At 35.2% G+C, this 13797-nt stretch overlaps 3 protein-coding genes across 6 annotated transcripts; 2 read left to right on the forward strand and 1 right to left on the reverse strand.

The window, feature by feature from the left end:
- Positions 1-986: 986 nt before the first annotated feature.
- Positions 987-4966, forward strand: LOC107860058 (elongator complex protein 5). The gene is made up of 9 exons (XM_016705274.2): positions 987-1315; positions 1668-1760; positions 1854-2020; positions 2117-2163; positions 2887-2956; positions 3493-3719; positions 3804-3893; positions 4065-4140; positions 4297-4966. Exons 1-9 carry the CDS (start codon positions 1068-1070, stop codon positions 4488-4490), a joined length of 1212 nt encoding a protein of 403 aa, XP_016560760.1. The 5' UTR covers positions 987-1067; the 3' UTR covers positions 4491-4966.
- A 381-nt stretch (positions 4967-5347) lies between these two features.
- LOC107860059 lies at positions 5348-9753 on the reverse strand. 4 transcript variants are annotated; one of them, XR_001671473.2, is made up of 11 exons: positions 9232-9752; positions 8362-8457; positions 7344-7428; positions 7027-7148; positions 6869-6893; positions 6690-6773; positions 6582-6611; positions 6395-6500; positions 6246-6310; positions 5845-6027; positions 5348-5756 (listed from the first exon to the last, which is right to left on the reverse strand). XR_001671473.2 is itself a non-coding variant. In XM_016705275.2 (10 exons), exons 1-9 carry the CDS (start codon positions 9322-9324, stop codon positions 6247-6249), a joined length of 705 nt encoding a protein of 234 aa, XP_016560761.1. In that variant the 5' UTR covers positions 9325-9752; the 3' UTR covers positions 5348-6027; position 6246. The 4 variants fall into 4 exon arrangements, 2 of the variants coding, with proteins under 2 accessions (XP_016560761.1, XP_016560762.1); XR_001671475.2 differs by having other exon boundaries at positions 5348-6027; positions 6246-6318; positions 9232-9753; XM_016705275.2 differs by having other exon boundaries at positions 5348-6027.
- Positions 9754-10921: 1168 nt separating this feature from the next.
- On the forward strand, positions 10922-12056 carry LOC107861342. The gene has a single exon (XM_016706682.2). The coding sequence runs from the start codon at positions 11081-11083 to the stop codon at positions 11747-11749; it is 669 nt and encodes a 222-aa protein (XP_016562168.1). The 5' UTR covers positions 10922-11080; the 3' UTR covers positions 11750-12056.
- The last annotated feature ends 1741 nt before the right edge of the window (positions 12057-13797 follow it).

Raw genomic sequence — 13797 nt, forward strand, 5'->3', positions numbered from 1 at the left:
AACGTCCCTTTTGAAATTTTTCAGTATTGGGGTGCCCTTTTGGAATTTTGACTTTAAAAAATTTGCCTTTTAGGCTCTGGACTCCTCGTAAAGTAGTTCATAGACCAGCTAAAAATTGTGAATCGTTGAGAATGTTACTTATTTTCTCAAATTGTGTTGGATTTTATTAACATTTACAACATTTACTAGTGCATATATAATGTTTGAAATTGATATAATTACATCATTATAAGCTGATTTTTTTTTTGGTAAGTAGGATAGTATATTGACATCATAACAAAAAGTCTACAGAGGGGAATTTGATAGCGCTGTTACCGTAGTATATGTACATTGTGCAATATTTACAGACCATCCGTTTTCACTAAACATAGTACTAGTAGGAATATTTATAGATGCATTAGGTGGTAAAACTCCTAAAGTCCTAACACGCCTAGTAACAATATCTCATCTTTTATCAGCATCCAAAATGATCAACAAATCCTGTGGAGGAGACCAAAAAGTAGTAGTATCCATTGCTGGTTTTGCAGTAGTTGAAACGGATGGTTGTACAGTAGAGATGACTCTTTTTACTAGTCTATCAGCTAGTCTGTTCTACTCTCTGTAGATATGAACAGCTGAATTTCTTTCTATTATTAATTATAGGATAGAAAATGTGGAAGTTCATAAATAGTTGTTATTCTGAGGGATATTTGGACTATCGACTCAAAAAATTGTATGATTAATTGCTAAAAGACATGCATTACTCAATTATGATAAAAAAACTTAACGAGCCAAATTTTTTAATTTCTATTCATAGATTTGGCGAGTTTATCTTCACTTGCCAAAGCTGAAAAACCAAATAATAAAAAAAAAAGATAGAACTTGTAAAATCTTCTTTTATTTATATAAAAATATTTAAAACTTTCATTGCTAAGTACTTATTTTTTAACAAAGTAAAATTTTGGAGAAAAAATAAATACTCCAATTTTGATGGCCAAACATGACTTTTAACTCGCAATGGTCTGTTGGAGAAAAAGGAAAAAAGGATTGGGTGTTGAGCGAATGATATCAAAACCCAAGGGGCCAAAATGAACATTTCATACTTTCGTCAAACCCCAGGGTTTTTCGCCGCCATTTTTTCCCTTTCCCAGAATTGGCAGTATTCAACAATGGCGGAAACAATTAGCAGAGCTCTCCGTGACGGAGCATTCGAAGGAGAACACGCTCCCGCTCTAACTATAAAGGATACTATCAACACACCTTTCGGTTCCTTCGTCTTCAACCATATTCTTACGCAACTCACTTCCAACATTCTCGCCGGTAAATCACAAGCTCGGTCAGTTCACAGTCACTTCTTCGCGAAATTCACTAATCTCTCTGTACCAATATACGTGTCACAGTTCGAAATTGAGAGTCAAACCGTTTAATTTTGACCGTGAATTGGGGAAAGGAATCTTCAAATTTTATGAAACAAAATTTATACGTTTGAAAACTAAGTAAAGATTATTATAAATTACAATGATCGACAATTCAAAATATTTAAAAGATTTATGAAAAATTACCTTCAAAGATAGACTTTTGAATCTCGAAACCTGAAAGTTGCCACATAAATTCGGACGGAGGGGGAATAGTTATCAAACTTTTTTATGTGATAACTTGATTAATTCGTTGACTTATGGTTGATACAGAGGTGTTGTGCTGGTTGCTTTATCCCGGCCTCCATCGTTCTATGTTGAATTGTTGAAGAGTAAAGGTTTTGATGTTACTTCATCAAGTAAATGGTTAGAATTTTCCTTGTTTTAGTGAGTGAATTTTAATTATGAGAATGAAATGCATGATTTTTTTGTATGTACTGAATTTTGCTGACAAATCAGGCTAAGAGTTTTAGATTGCTATTCCGATCCTCTTGGATGGAAAAGCAAGTTGATGGAGAGAGGAACTGTAAGAAATCCATACGAAGAGACCATATTGAAAACTAGTTTATGTAAGAACTTGAAAGAATTGGACAAGGCTTTGTCTTCCATTATTGAACTTGGAAAAGGTAGGCCTTTGAGCATTTTTGTTAATCTAGCAGAGTTTACGATAATAAATTTTGTCCTATTTTTGGTAAAATTCAAATTATTCGTAATTGTTGCAGAAATTGTTGAAGAGGGAAACGGGAGATTTGCAGTTGCAATTGACTCGGTAATGCTACGTAATGTCAGTTTTGGTTCCATGAGCTGAAAATGGATGTTAGTTATGTGTCAAGTGATTCCTTCATTGATTTTATTTCACATTTGGAAACTGTTGTTTGTTGCGAAGATGTGTGGTGATCACTATATAGTGAGCAACCAGAAAGTAGATTGTCCTAGTTACTGTTTGTTGAAGGAAACTTCTCAGGAGCCGTGTTAGCAATTTTGGTCCTGCTCACATAAAAGGCTCTCTGCTCTTTTTATTCTGCAAAATGGGACGCCTGACCTACAAAAAGCACTTACGCCTTTAGTCATCAATTTCTACCAAAGGATAAAAATTTATTCTATTCATTTCTCTAAAGAAATATCAATCACATAAAAGCTTGACAATCAGCATCCTTAGCTGTACTTAATCACTTCAAAGGCTACAGCTTTGCAGTGAATCAGCTATTTAAATGTTTTATCATTATAAAATAGATACTAAGACACGAAAAATTGAATGCTATGATGATAAAGTGAAGAAGCGAACTACCTATAAGCTTCAGTTGTTGAAAGAGACTTAACTGAATCCCAGTAAGATTTAGGCATGCACAACTTTTTAATACTAAGAAATCCATAGAATTCAATTTGAAGATTTGCATATTAGTGTTCATTTCAAAGAAGCAAATGTCTCCCTTCTTGTGCTTCCTCCAGGTCTCTTTTTACCATCATAATAACTCTGTAATTCTTTTTCCAGGTTAGTGAGATATTAAGACATTCATCTCCACCTTCCGTTGCAAGAATCTTAAGTCATCTTCGCAGTCATGGTAGGCACAGTTGTTTTTGTCCATCATGTGTTGTAGCTTAGTAATGAAAATTCTGTGGTGCAAATGTTATGCCAGCTTTGGCTTCCATCTTTTATAAACTCCTCGCTACAATTATATGTTAACTTGAACAACTGGGTATTCCTGCTAGAAAACTCATGATATCTGCATCTCCCAGATTTGGGCACCAAAATTTTCTTTATGCTAGGTGTATGCAGAGCCCTCCTTGTGGTAAGTCTTAGGAGATGTCATGCTGCCTTAATAACTTTGTTCTGATTTCTATGTGGTGCCCCTTCAATCTATAGCAAATGGTAATTTGTTCTTGTCACTGCCTACTTTTCCTGGATGTATATTATTCTGGAGATGCTTATTCCGTTATTTTTGTCTACCTGGCATAAGCACGATGTATAACACATTGAGAAAGTTGAAACAATAAGTCAACAAGCTTTGTTTATGCCGTCAAACATAGCCAAAATACTCCTGGCTTCTTCTTATATGCATTGGGAGGAGTTGCCTTAACTAATTTATTTTGCTTGCAGACCAGGTCTCATGCATATTTTGCTTGTTGCATGTGGACCTTCATGAGGCCAAGGTGGCTGCCACTCTTGAATATTTGTCCACTATGCATGCAGATGTGGAACCAATAGTTCAAAGAACAAATGGACAGAGAAACACCTCAGAGGACCTCCCAATGGTGGAACAGTGCTTTAAAAGAGGGAAGTTTCATGTTCGTTTTAAACGCAGAAATGGACGTGTCAAAGTGATGGTAACCTCCTTGTAACCCCCAGCCCACCCCCTCCCATAGGATAGTATGAACCCTTATCTTACACTGTTAAAAGTCTTTTCTTAGAGGGAAGAGCTTTATGTTGAGGGATCAGGCATCAAATTTACAGAAGTTTCATCTGCAGATGGACTCACTGCCCAAGGTCTTGTTCCCAAGGTGAGATATTTTGCAGTTCAAAACTGATAAAAGTATTAGTTTTTTCCTTTTTCTTTCAATGATGCAAACATACAGTTGCAGTGGGCTACTTTTATGATACATCCACAGATTTTGGGAGAAATTACAAGTCAGATCATTTTACATTTATGTGAAAAATAATTTTTGTGATAGGTGCAATTCAATTTAGAGCTTTCAGAGAAGGAGAAATTGGACCGAGCGAAAGTCGTACTCCCATTTGAACACCAAGGTATGAATGGACCTTCAAGTTTAGGTTGTTATCATAGATTCAGTCCTCGGTGGTGAAGATAAAATGAAAACTCAGCCCAGAAACATACTTTTTCGTCCCTTGTGGTTTGTTCATCTTTCAGTTTGGATGTAAAAATTGTTGGTTTGCCTTTCTCAGGAACTGGTAAACCCATTCAGATCTATGATGGTCGCAAATCTCTTAATGAAAGCGAAACTGAGGAGAAACAAGCTTCAGTTGATAAACCACAAACACCGGAGGATTCTGGGAGGGGTGAAATAATATATTTTCGGGATTCAGATGACGAGATGCCAGATTCAGATGAGGACCCTGATGATGATTTGGACATATGATTGTGTGTATTGTTACTTTTAAGCATCATGATACCAGATTTATAAGATGAAGGCTTTCTTTTGACCACTTTACCAAGTCCATGGCCCAAATGTTTTGCTGGCAGTATACAAATCGGTGAAAGGGAATATTCTTGACCTCACTAAGTTTATATGTTGACTGGCATGACCAGCTAGCTAAGTAGTAGGTTAACTGATCCCCTGCAAGTATTTTAGTGCAACTTACCTTTAAGTAGTAGTGTGCACTGTTGTTGCTGTAGGTAGCCATTAACCACTCTTATATACAATGGGTTGTCGACTAGTAGTAGAATGAACAAAGCCAGTTGTAAGGTGGTAGGTTTGTTTAGTAGGTTCCCTACTAGATTACAGGTGGGATTACTATGGAGTAATTTTGCTCATACATACAATTGTCCAACATCTTTGTAACTTGTATGACTTGTCCATGCATTAGTTTGTTACATATTTTTGGGTGTGTGCTACTTTATCTGTCCCAATTGCCTTTCTCTTTGCATAGTGGTATATATTTGTCCAGTGCTGCGACAAATCTGAGAGTTGATTTGATGCGTTTTCTGAAAGCAAACTAGCGATAATGAGAAGCTACATTAAAATTTCTGTAAGTTGTAACCAATTCTTGGAGAGTGAAGGTGGAACAAGGACCCTGAGAAACCCAAGGATTTCTAAATGGAACAAGTTCCTTGATGCATCTCTCGACTAGAATATGATTGTTAGAATAAGAATGCTTGGTTTCAGTCCTTTGTTTAACCAATATATAAACAGAGTTATGGCTATTCTAAGATATGTTAAAACATGAAATTATCAGATCATGGAAGAATTTGCAGGTAGCATTTCGAAAGAATCAATTGGAGAAATACACTCCAGGTGAGATTTCAACTACTTCGAATAACCCCAAAGTCACACTTTTGTTTGTTAAAAGTCATGTGCAAGCAAAGCAGCAGCGGAAAACTAACCAAGTTCTCCAAGTCATGTACAGGCATCAAACAACCCACTGTACTCGTTGATTTACAGTGAAATGAAGACTTGCAAACTCTAAAAACAATTTTGTTTCCCAATTTACAAACTAATGGATGTAAACAAAGAGCATCCCCCCTCATTAAACGGGCTGGAATGCCTGTATATAGAGTGCTTGTATTTGCATAACTTCTTTGTAGGATTTTCCACATAATCGGCTCTTTCTCTTGAATTTTCTCTTAGCAAACTCCCCATGTTCGAAGCAAGATTTTGTCTAATTAGACCATGAATTACAAATGTCTGGAAAAGTTCTGGCACAGGAATCAGCTGAACTGGAAACCATGGTATTTGATTTTGCTATACAAATACAAGTCATAAATGTACTTACCCCATCTAATAGGGATAAAAAAAATGTGCCCACTCAGTCAATGATGAGAATGCACCCCTGTGCAAATAGCATCTAAGGTTGATGATATACTATACAACAGCCATTTGAAGAATCAAAAGACTTATGAGATGACAGAACTCTGCTTTGCAATATTGTAAGGCCATTAAACCCATCCGAAAAGACCTAAAAAGGTTAAAAGCAACAGATTCAGAGGAAAAACCCAAAGCTAAAAGCTTCATAATGCACATAAGTCTAACTCCTTTGGTCGATAAGAAGAATATAGAACAATATAAGTCACTGGGAACCTAAGAACAAACCAGGTTCAGAACAAAAAACATCCGTCAGAGAGAACTAATAAAACCGTAGAGAGAAAAAGAGGAAGTTTGCAGCGAAGAAAATACCTCAAGATAAAAGGGCAAGTCCAAGGTACATAGCTCCAAAAAGAAATGCAAAAGATATCATTCCCCTATAAAACTGTCCACAATAAGTGAATAATACGTAAACACAAAATGATGAGAAGAATCAGCCCCACTCTAAAACTATGACTAACCAGAGGACTCCCCAAAAAGGACCAGCACAACAGCAAGGACAAAGTTCAGCAAATTTCTCAGCGTCACTCGTGTTCACTCTTCGAGATATTAAATCATCATAGATATCTGCATTGTCATATTCATTAGGTCACGTCACATCTTCACTGGAAAAATTCTTATTTCACAAATAGAAAGGATACTTCATACCATATACGGAAAACAAGCTGTTCATAACACCTGTAGTAAATGGAGAACCCTTATAAGCAGCAAAACATTACAGAAAAGAGAAAGAGAGGAAGGAAGATAAGCTCATACCTATGAAAAGAATTACGTAACGGAGCAAACGAACATCCGTTTGAATTTGCAGAGCCCAAATTCCACCAATGAAAATGATAAAACCTGGAAAATACAGTTTGTGGTAATTCAACGATTGAAGACAAAATAGCAGTTGTATATCAAGTACTAAAACTTATCAGGATCCTGAATGTACCAACCGATGCAAAGTCCGCGAAGTGTCCACTGTTCAAGAAAGTGAAACAAGTTAGACTACACAGGTAACAAGTAAAACTTGAGATAGAATAAATTTAAAGACCTGATTGTGCAACCATTATTCAACATAAAAAATGCAAGTTTTTCTTATGAAGCTTCATACATTTTTTGCAAGGCAGAGCACGATAAGCAAAGCAGCAATAAAACAACCAGCAGCTATCATTGCAGAGAGAACATACGTCGATGAGAGTATGAGAACCATTCCCCAAAATGATGAACCCAGATCTTTAGGCGAAGAAGAAGAAGAAAGAGCACAACAATCGTCAGTGAAAGAAAAGGTTTAGATAAAGCAAACTACAGCAGAGAAGCTAACTTGAAATGCATATCAATTTGGAATTGAAGAAGATACTTCATTTTGTCTTTTAGAAAATCAAGCCAAGTGTTTATACTAGTATTTGATATTGAATCAAGGGTAATTACATCCAGCAGGCAATATCACCCAAGTAAGACCACCACGCGTTTGTGTCACTCCCCCCTCATTGGCATGAACTTTGATGCCGACCACCTTACAAGTAAACCAGAAAAAGAGTTGTTCAGAATATATTAAGACTAATGTAAAAATTATTTATTACATTATCAACGTGTATTGGTCTGGGAAACCATTTCTGCATGTAACAAACTAGCATGAAGCAGCACTCGAACCATGCCTTGTCAGTCACCACAAGCCACATGACACCAAGGTTTAAGGCTTCACTTCTTTCCATTTACACATTTGGCGTGAATCTCATGTCGTATAAATAATTTTTCTGACTTGACTAGTGACTATGGTTGAACCATGTTAGTACATTTCTAAAAGCATATTCCTTTAAGAATTCTATTCTCCTTTATGGAAGGTTATCTGAAAGTCATTTGCACCTTTCTGAAGATGAAATTTCTATAACATGAGCTGCACTATAGAGAATTACTAGCTCTGTCTCATTTTAGTAGTCCAATTTAACTTTAGAGGGCATACTTTTCTCTTTGAATCTTACTTATCCTGTCGTAATATTTTTCTCTAAATTTCTCGTAGTGAATTAGTAAGTTTTCTAAAGTAGATAGGACTTCTTGAGAAATTCAGGAACTGGACAAGGCCTGCAAGATTAACGCTAAAAGGGCTTCTCAAGTTAAGAAGTTGTAAAGTTCATCAAACTCATCTACAAGTACCCTGTGGGAACAATGTCTAGGTTCAACTTGACTTGAACAACAGTTCAAATTAAATATCAACATCTTAAGCCTGACTTAAGAAGTTCTGAAACAACTGACATCTTAAATCTCTTTTTCCGAACACCAAAGAGCAAAACAACTAACGAAATCCTACTAAATTGCAAGACATATACATTGAAGTGAAGCCAAAGACTGTTACTTCTGTAGAATGGAATTGGATTGGTATTAAAGTACAGATGGTTTTGATGAAATTCCTCAATTATTTACATCTACAGAAGTGACAAGGAGAGATTACCTCACCACATGTGATCTTACAAGCAATCGCGTGGCTTACTTCATGAAGAAACACAGTAATGAGCTTGAAAGGAGTTATAATAAATGTTCTCCATAACTGTTTCGATTGTTAAAAAGAAACAAGCAAAATGAATATGAAAATCTTGAAGGAAGAAGCAAACAAAAAATACTTCACAGCAAAACCACAACAATTGGTTAGTTTCTATCTGGATAACTTTTGATAAGTTGCATATGTAAAGAAATCTTGTTAGATTATTTGCAAATGACATGGTATTACATTTTTGAATATATGCAAACTTTGGCATTTTATATTACTTTTAAGAAGACCAGCAACGAGTGGAAAAGACAAGCTGATGCTTTATAACCTTATAGACACATCAAGTTCTTTCCTCTTCTGGAAATTATCAACTCAAAGTTCTAACATGTATTCTTATCCATATCAGAAGTCATATTCACAAAGATGAAATAGAGCATGTGTCTTCTACCACATTTTGTTTTGATAGGGTGTCAGCCAATTGAAATTCTTGCTGAAGAAATCCATGGAAACCCACAGGGATCATTAATTTACTACTCCCCCGTCTCAATTAACTTTCCTTCTTGGTATGTTGGAAAAAAGTGTCTTTCTAGTATTTATAAGTAAGTTTTCCAAATGATAAAATAAATGAGCTAACTTATGCTTTGTCAATTATTAGATTGTCTGACATACAAGGATGTGACCTAGTAGTTGTTATTGAAATGAAAAAAAAGTCACAGAATAACAGAGTTATTGAAATGAAAAAACTTATTGGATCGTCTATAAAAAGAAAGGTGTCATTTTCCATGATAGTAAAGCATTATTAGAAAAAAGATATTAAAGAGAAAGAAGGGTTACGATAAAAATGCAGACGGTGTAGACACCAATGGTGACAAGGAAGATAGTCTGATCGTGGTTACAACATTCCTCAACCTCCCAATTCACCTTCATTTTTCTTAAATTACATATATGTATATCCAAATTGAATTTTCAATCTCACAATTGGCAGGCGGAAGAGGCTTTTGTTGAAAATTGGTTACGTTTTGTGCATATACGGGAGTGAGAGAAACACGTGGAAGGAAGCCAGAAGGAGGAGGAGACGGCGGTTGTTGGTGGAGCTCCTCCTACTGGCCGGCGGCGCCGATGATTTTTTTTCCGACTTGTGGATTTACAGAGCGGCAGAGTTTTTTGTTGCTTAATTTGGGTCAGGATTTTGGTGGTGCAGTAAGAAATTGGAATCAGCATTCCGCTTTTCCCGCGTTTATTTCTTTGGTCCATTCTGCTCCAACTCTTTCCTCCACCTCCCTCTTTTGTCTCTCACTCATTTTACATTGACGAGCAAAACTTTTTTTGTAGCCGCTCGTCAACAATAGTTGTCCTTGACATTTAAATTACTAAGAAACAATAAATAATAAAAATAGTTTTATTATATTATTCTAAAATTAATCTCTTGAAAAATACGTAGACTGATAAATAATATTTAATAATAAGAATAAAATGAATAAAAATAATAAATTATTCAAACTGAATAAATGTTGTTGAACGGAGAAAGTACTAGATAGTCATGTCGGAATTTGAAGTTATAGAATGCCAAGGGTAATTTTAGATCCAAATGTCTCAAGTTGGCAATTTCTAATCGCTGATATTTAGCAGCCGTTTGATCATAAAAATTATTCTTTTTTTTTTTCGAAAAATTATTTTACTTTAGTGAAAAAAGTGAAAACAAGATGCGTTTGGCCATGAAAATTTCAAACACAATTTCAGAATTATATTTTCACTCATATTTCTCTCACAAAATTTCAAAAATAACTTTAATTTATATTCATGGTCAAACACAACTCCAACTTCGAAAATTATGATTTTCATGGTTAAATCCAATTCCAACTCTAACTCCAAAAAATTATGATTTTCATGACCAAACAGGGCTTAAAGTCAGAAGTTACACTTACAATTTAAATATGAAGTTGGAGGACTTCTAACCTAAAACTAAAAGGTCGCTTCATCTTTTTAGAATCCTCTTCTGCTCGTTCGGTCGTGTGTAGGGATTGTTTGAAATAACCTAACTAAGCTTTATGGATAATCCTGCACATCAAGCCATGTCTCATGCACAGCTTTGGGAAATATTACTTCATGTGTCATGTTTCATTGCTTTGTGTAATAGAACTTCGTGTCATGTTTCATTACATAGCTTCTCCAATTGGAAAAATGTCATCGCATGTGCAAATTTAGAAACTTTTGATTGTGTCGTGCAAAAAATGACAAGTCCAAATGTACGACTTTGAACGTGTTAAAATGATGTGTCAAATCTTATGCTATGAATCAGAGTACAGAGATCCATGACAGTCAAATCGTTTGAATTATGAAGTCTCCAAGAGTCCTCATTTCTTCACTTTTTGTTTTTATTTCATCACATTCTCCAAGCTTTCGTGTAGCAAAATTGAATTGTACTATTAAAGAATAGTCCACCACTTAATTTTCCCTAGTAAATAAATTAATCAAACTTGTTTTCCCAATGCATGGGCATGGGGTCACTTTGACGGTTGCAAATTTTTATTAGTAGTTAGGTTTGGACTTTTCAAACTTAGCTAGGCCCCTCATCTGTTTAAATTAATCTTTTCTACAACTTGTGCTTAAAGAATTTTTCAAGTTCAGTGTTGCACCTGGATTCCGCCATCTCCTTGTCGGGTTGTTCTTTGAGCCAATTACAATGGCAATTGAACTATGTTCAGATGATTCTAGTCCTCGCATTTCTTTCTCTCACGATATTTCTCAATCTGATACAATGCCTGTCGAACCGTATATTCGATCAACAGATTACTCATCCTCCTCTAGTCCTGATTTTGGTTTTTGTGTGTTCCATCAAAGCTTTGATCTTGAATCTTCGTCAGCCGATGAGCTTTTCTTTGACGGCAAAATTCTCCCTATTGAAATGAAGAGAAAGATTCCGCCAACTCTTCCACCTAACAAGGCAGAAAAGACGTCGATCACCCCCAATGAAAATCTGATGGAAATGCCGAAAAGTGGGAATCTTGGTTCGAATGAAAACCAGAACTCAAAGTCATTTTGGAGATTCAAGCGTAGTAATAGTTTGAATTGTGGAAGTAGTAGTAATAGTAGTTCTAGTTATGCAAGAACTTTATGCCCTATACCGCTTCTACCTCGAAGTTATTCAACTGGTTCAACTCCAAGTGTGAAGCACAAACAGCATTACCAGAAGTCATCTTCATCAGTTTCTAATGGTCATTATTATTATCAAAAGCCTCCTTTAAGGAAGATTCCAAATAATCCTTACAGCAGTGGAATAAAAATCAACTCAAATTTGTTTGGTTTGAGCTCTATCTTTTCAAGTCGCAAGGAAAAGAACAAGAAGAGGTGATCACCGGAGCTTTAATGCACCGTAAAAGGCAGCCCCAGTGCATTAAAGGAAGGGTCGGACCACAAGGTTTTATCGCATGCAGCCTTACCTTATATTTCTGCCCGAGACTGTTTCTACGACTTGAATGGTGATTGATTAGTGTAAAGAGTACTATTTTTAAGTAGTAGTAAATGTTCCTTAATTAGTCTGTTTTCAATTACATTACCATTGTTTAGATTGAGGAAAGAATAATTGGGGCCAGAGAATGGACAAAATTCATTTTCATGCCCCATGCTTCTTTTTTAATAAAAACAGGTAAAATTTGCTATCAGAGTGTGTCGCATTCTCTGCTTTTAAAATTTTGTTTTGGTGCTTTTGGTTGCTTGCACATGTTGGGATTCTATGTACTTCGAATTTGGTTCCATTTCTTTTGATTCTGTCAAAAGGCTGTGACAAAAAGTTTTAGTAGTTGTAGTTTGTTAATTATGACTTATTCTGAAATGTATTTAATTGTTCCTTATGAGAAATTGATTGATGAATTACGTGGGTTTACTTTTATTTTTTCTGGCCTTTTTTGACAATAATGGGTTTACTTTTTAGTTGTTCTTGCTTGGGATGGCAGGACTAATAGCAACTGGTAGTTATGTGGTTACAACAATATGGAATCTATTAGAACATGGGAACTTAATCTCCACTTTAAGTCAAATTTTCTTGACTTTTGAGAATTCAAAATGAGGACTAAAAATTGATCAATAAAGTTTTTTAATTCGACGGGATTTGAAGATTGAGATATAGTTCCACTTCGATAAGATTGGAAATAATTTCTCTAACTTCATAAAATACGATAAGATTGTATGTTCAACCCACCTTCCAGACCTACTTATGGATGTACATTGAGTGTGTTGTTGTAGCGTATTTTCCATTCTGTTTGCACTTATCACATCATAGTCTCCAAGATTTATTTATTTGCACAACGAAAGATCCTTACCTCAATAGGAGATTTGCACAACTAGGCTTATTTCACGTCACTATTTAAGTTTGCACTCATTTAGAAAGTTCAGTAAAAATAAATTACGTATCAGAATTTGGTGCTTACGCATATGAGCTTGGCTACATAATCCTCAAAGGCGTATCCAGGATTTCGATAGGATGGATGCACTATTATGAAAATATTTCAGACTTGAATTCACATAGCTATATTTAAATATTTTTAGAAAGAACAAAACACTGTGAATTCATGTGAATCCGGTAACCCTATCTCGATACGCCCCTGATAATTCTGACGGGTTACCCCACCGTCTCAAGGAATTGGCAGAGACTTGTCTCGCCACAAATCCCAGCGTATCACTTGAAATTAAATACTATAAAGTATTTAATAACTTCAGATTTTCAGATGAATGGCAAAAACCTCTTCGCCACAAGTCTTAAGTATTTTACCAGGACATTGTCACAAGTAGTAAAATAAAAAAGGACACCTAGTAAAATATCTTGTTGTCCATTTGTCTGTCAGTTAAAAATGTTATCCATTTGTCAGTCAATGTGACTTTTGGTGTCACTAGAAATTTGGCTATTAGTTATGTACCCCCCAAGAAAGAAATTTGGCTACTGATTAAATAAAGGATATTAGAACTTATGTGATGATACAAGTATTCCAGCATAGTAGACTGAGGACCAAATGAGCATAGTCTGCAACCTAAGAAAAATGTAGTACTCTTTTGGCCCAACTTCACTTAAATTCTTTTATGGTTTGCTACATATACATATATAACTTGAAAATATTACTTTATCATTACATGATTAAATTTATTTTAAAGTATTTTGCGCGTTAAAATATAATATTTCATTAATTGAGGTACTTTTTTTTTCTCAAATTTATTATTTATTTAAATTTGTGAAGTGTCAATCAATTGAGAGGCTTAAGGAATAACTTAGGCAAACCCGTACTCACAATTAAGATTTTAAAAAACCCTTCTTAACGTGTCGTTTGGTCGATATGAAGCATGCAATTATATTAATAATGCAGAAATTAATTGTACATATATGAATTGAGCATGTGTTAATTACTCAAG

The sequence above is a fragment of the Capsicum annuum genome, chromosome 2 (genome assembly GCF_002878395.1).
Source record: "Capsicum annuum cultivar UCD-10X-F1 chromosome 2, UCD10Xv1.1, whole genome shotgun sequence".
In the NCBI taxonomy this organism is placed as follows: domain Eukaryota; kingdom Viridiplantae; phylum Streptophyta; class Magnoliopsida; order Solanales; family Solanaceae; genus Capsicum; species Capsicum annuum.

Coding starts and splice junctions, on each gene's coding strand:
- LOC107860058 (XM_016705274.2), top strand. CDS start 1,068: ATGAACATTTCATACTTTCGTCAAACCCCAGGGTTTTTCGCCGCCATT. Junction 2,021..2,116: donor CATTATTGAACTTGGAAAAG/GTAGGCCTTTGA, acceptor TAATTGTTGCAG/AAATTGTTGAAGAGGGAAAC. Junction 3,720..3,803: donor ATGGACGTGTCAAAGTGATG/GTAACCTCCTTG, acceptor GTCTTTTCTTAG/AGGGAAGAGCTTTATGTTGA.
- LOC107861342 (XM_016706682.2), top strand. CDS start 11,081: ATGGCAATTGAACTATGTTCAGATGATTCTAGTCCTCGCATTTCTTTC.
- LOC107860059 (XM_016705275.2), bottom strand. CDS start 9,324: ATGAAGGTGAATTGGGAGGTTGAGGAATGTTGTAACCACGATCAGACT. Junction 7,429..8,361: donor GTAAGATCACATGTGGTGAG/GTAATCTCTCCT, acceptor TTTACTTGTAAG/GTGGTCGGCATCAAAGTTCA. Junction 6,311..6,394: donor CCTTTTTGGGGAGTCCTCTG/GTTAGTCATAGT, acceptor ACAGTTTTATAG/GGGAATGATATCTTTTGCAT.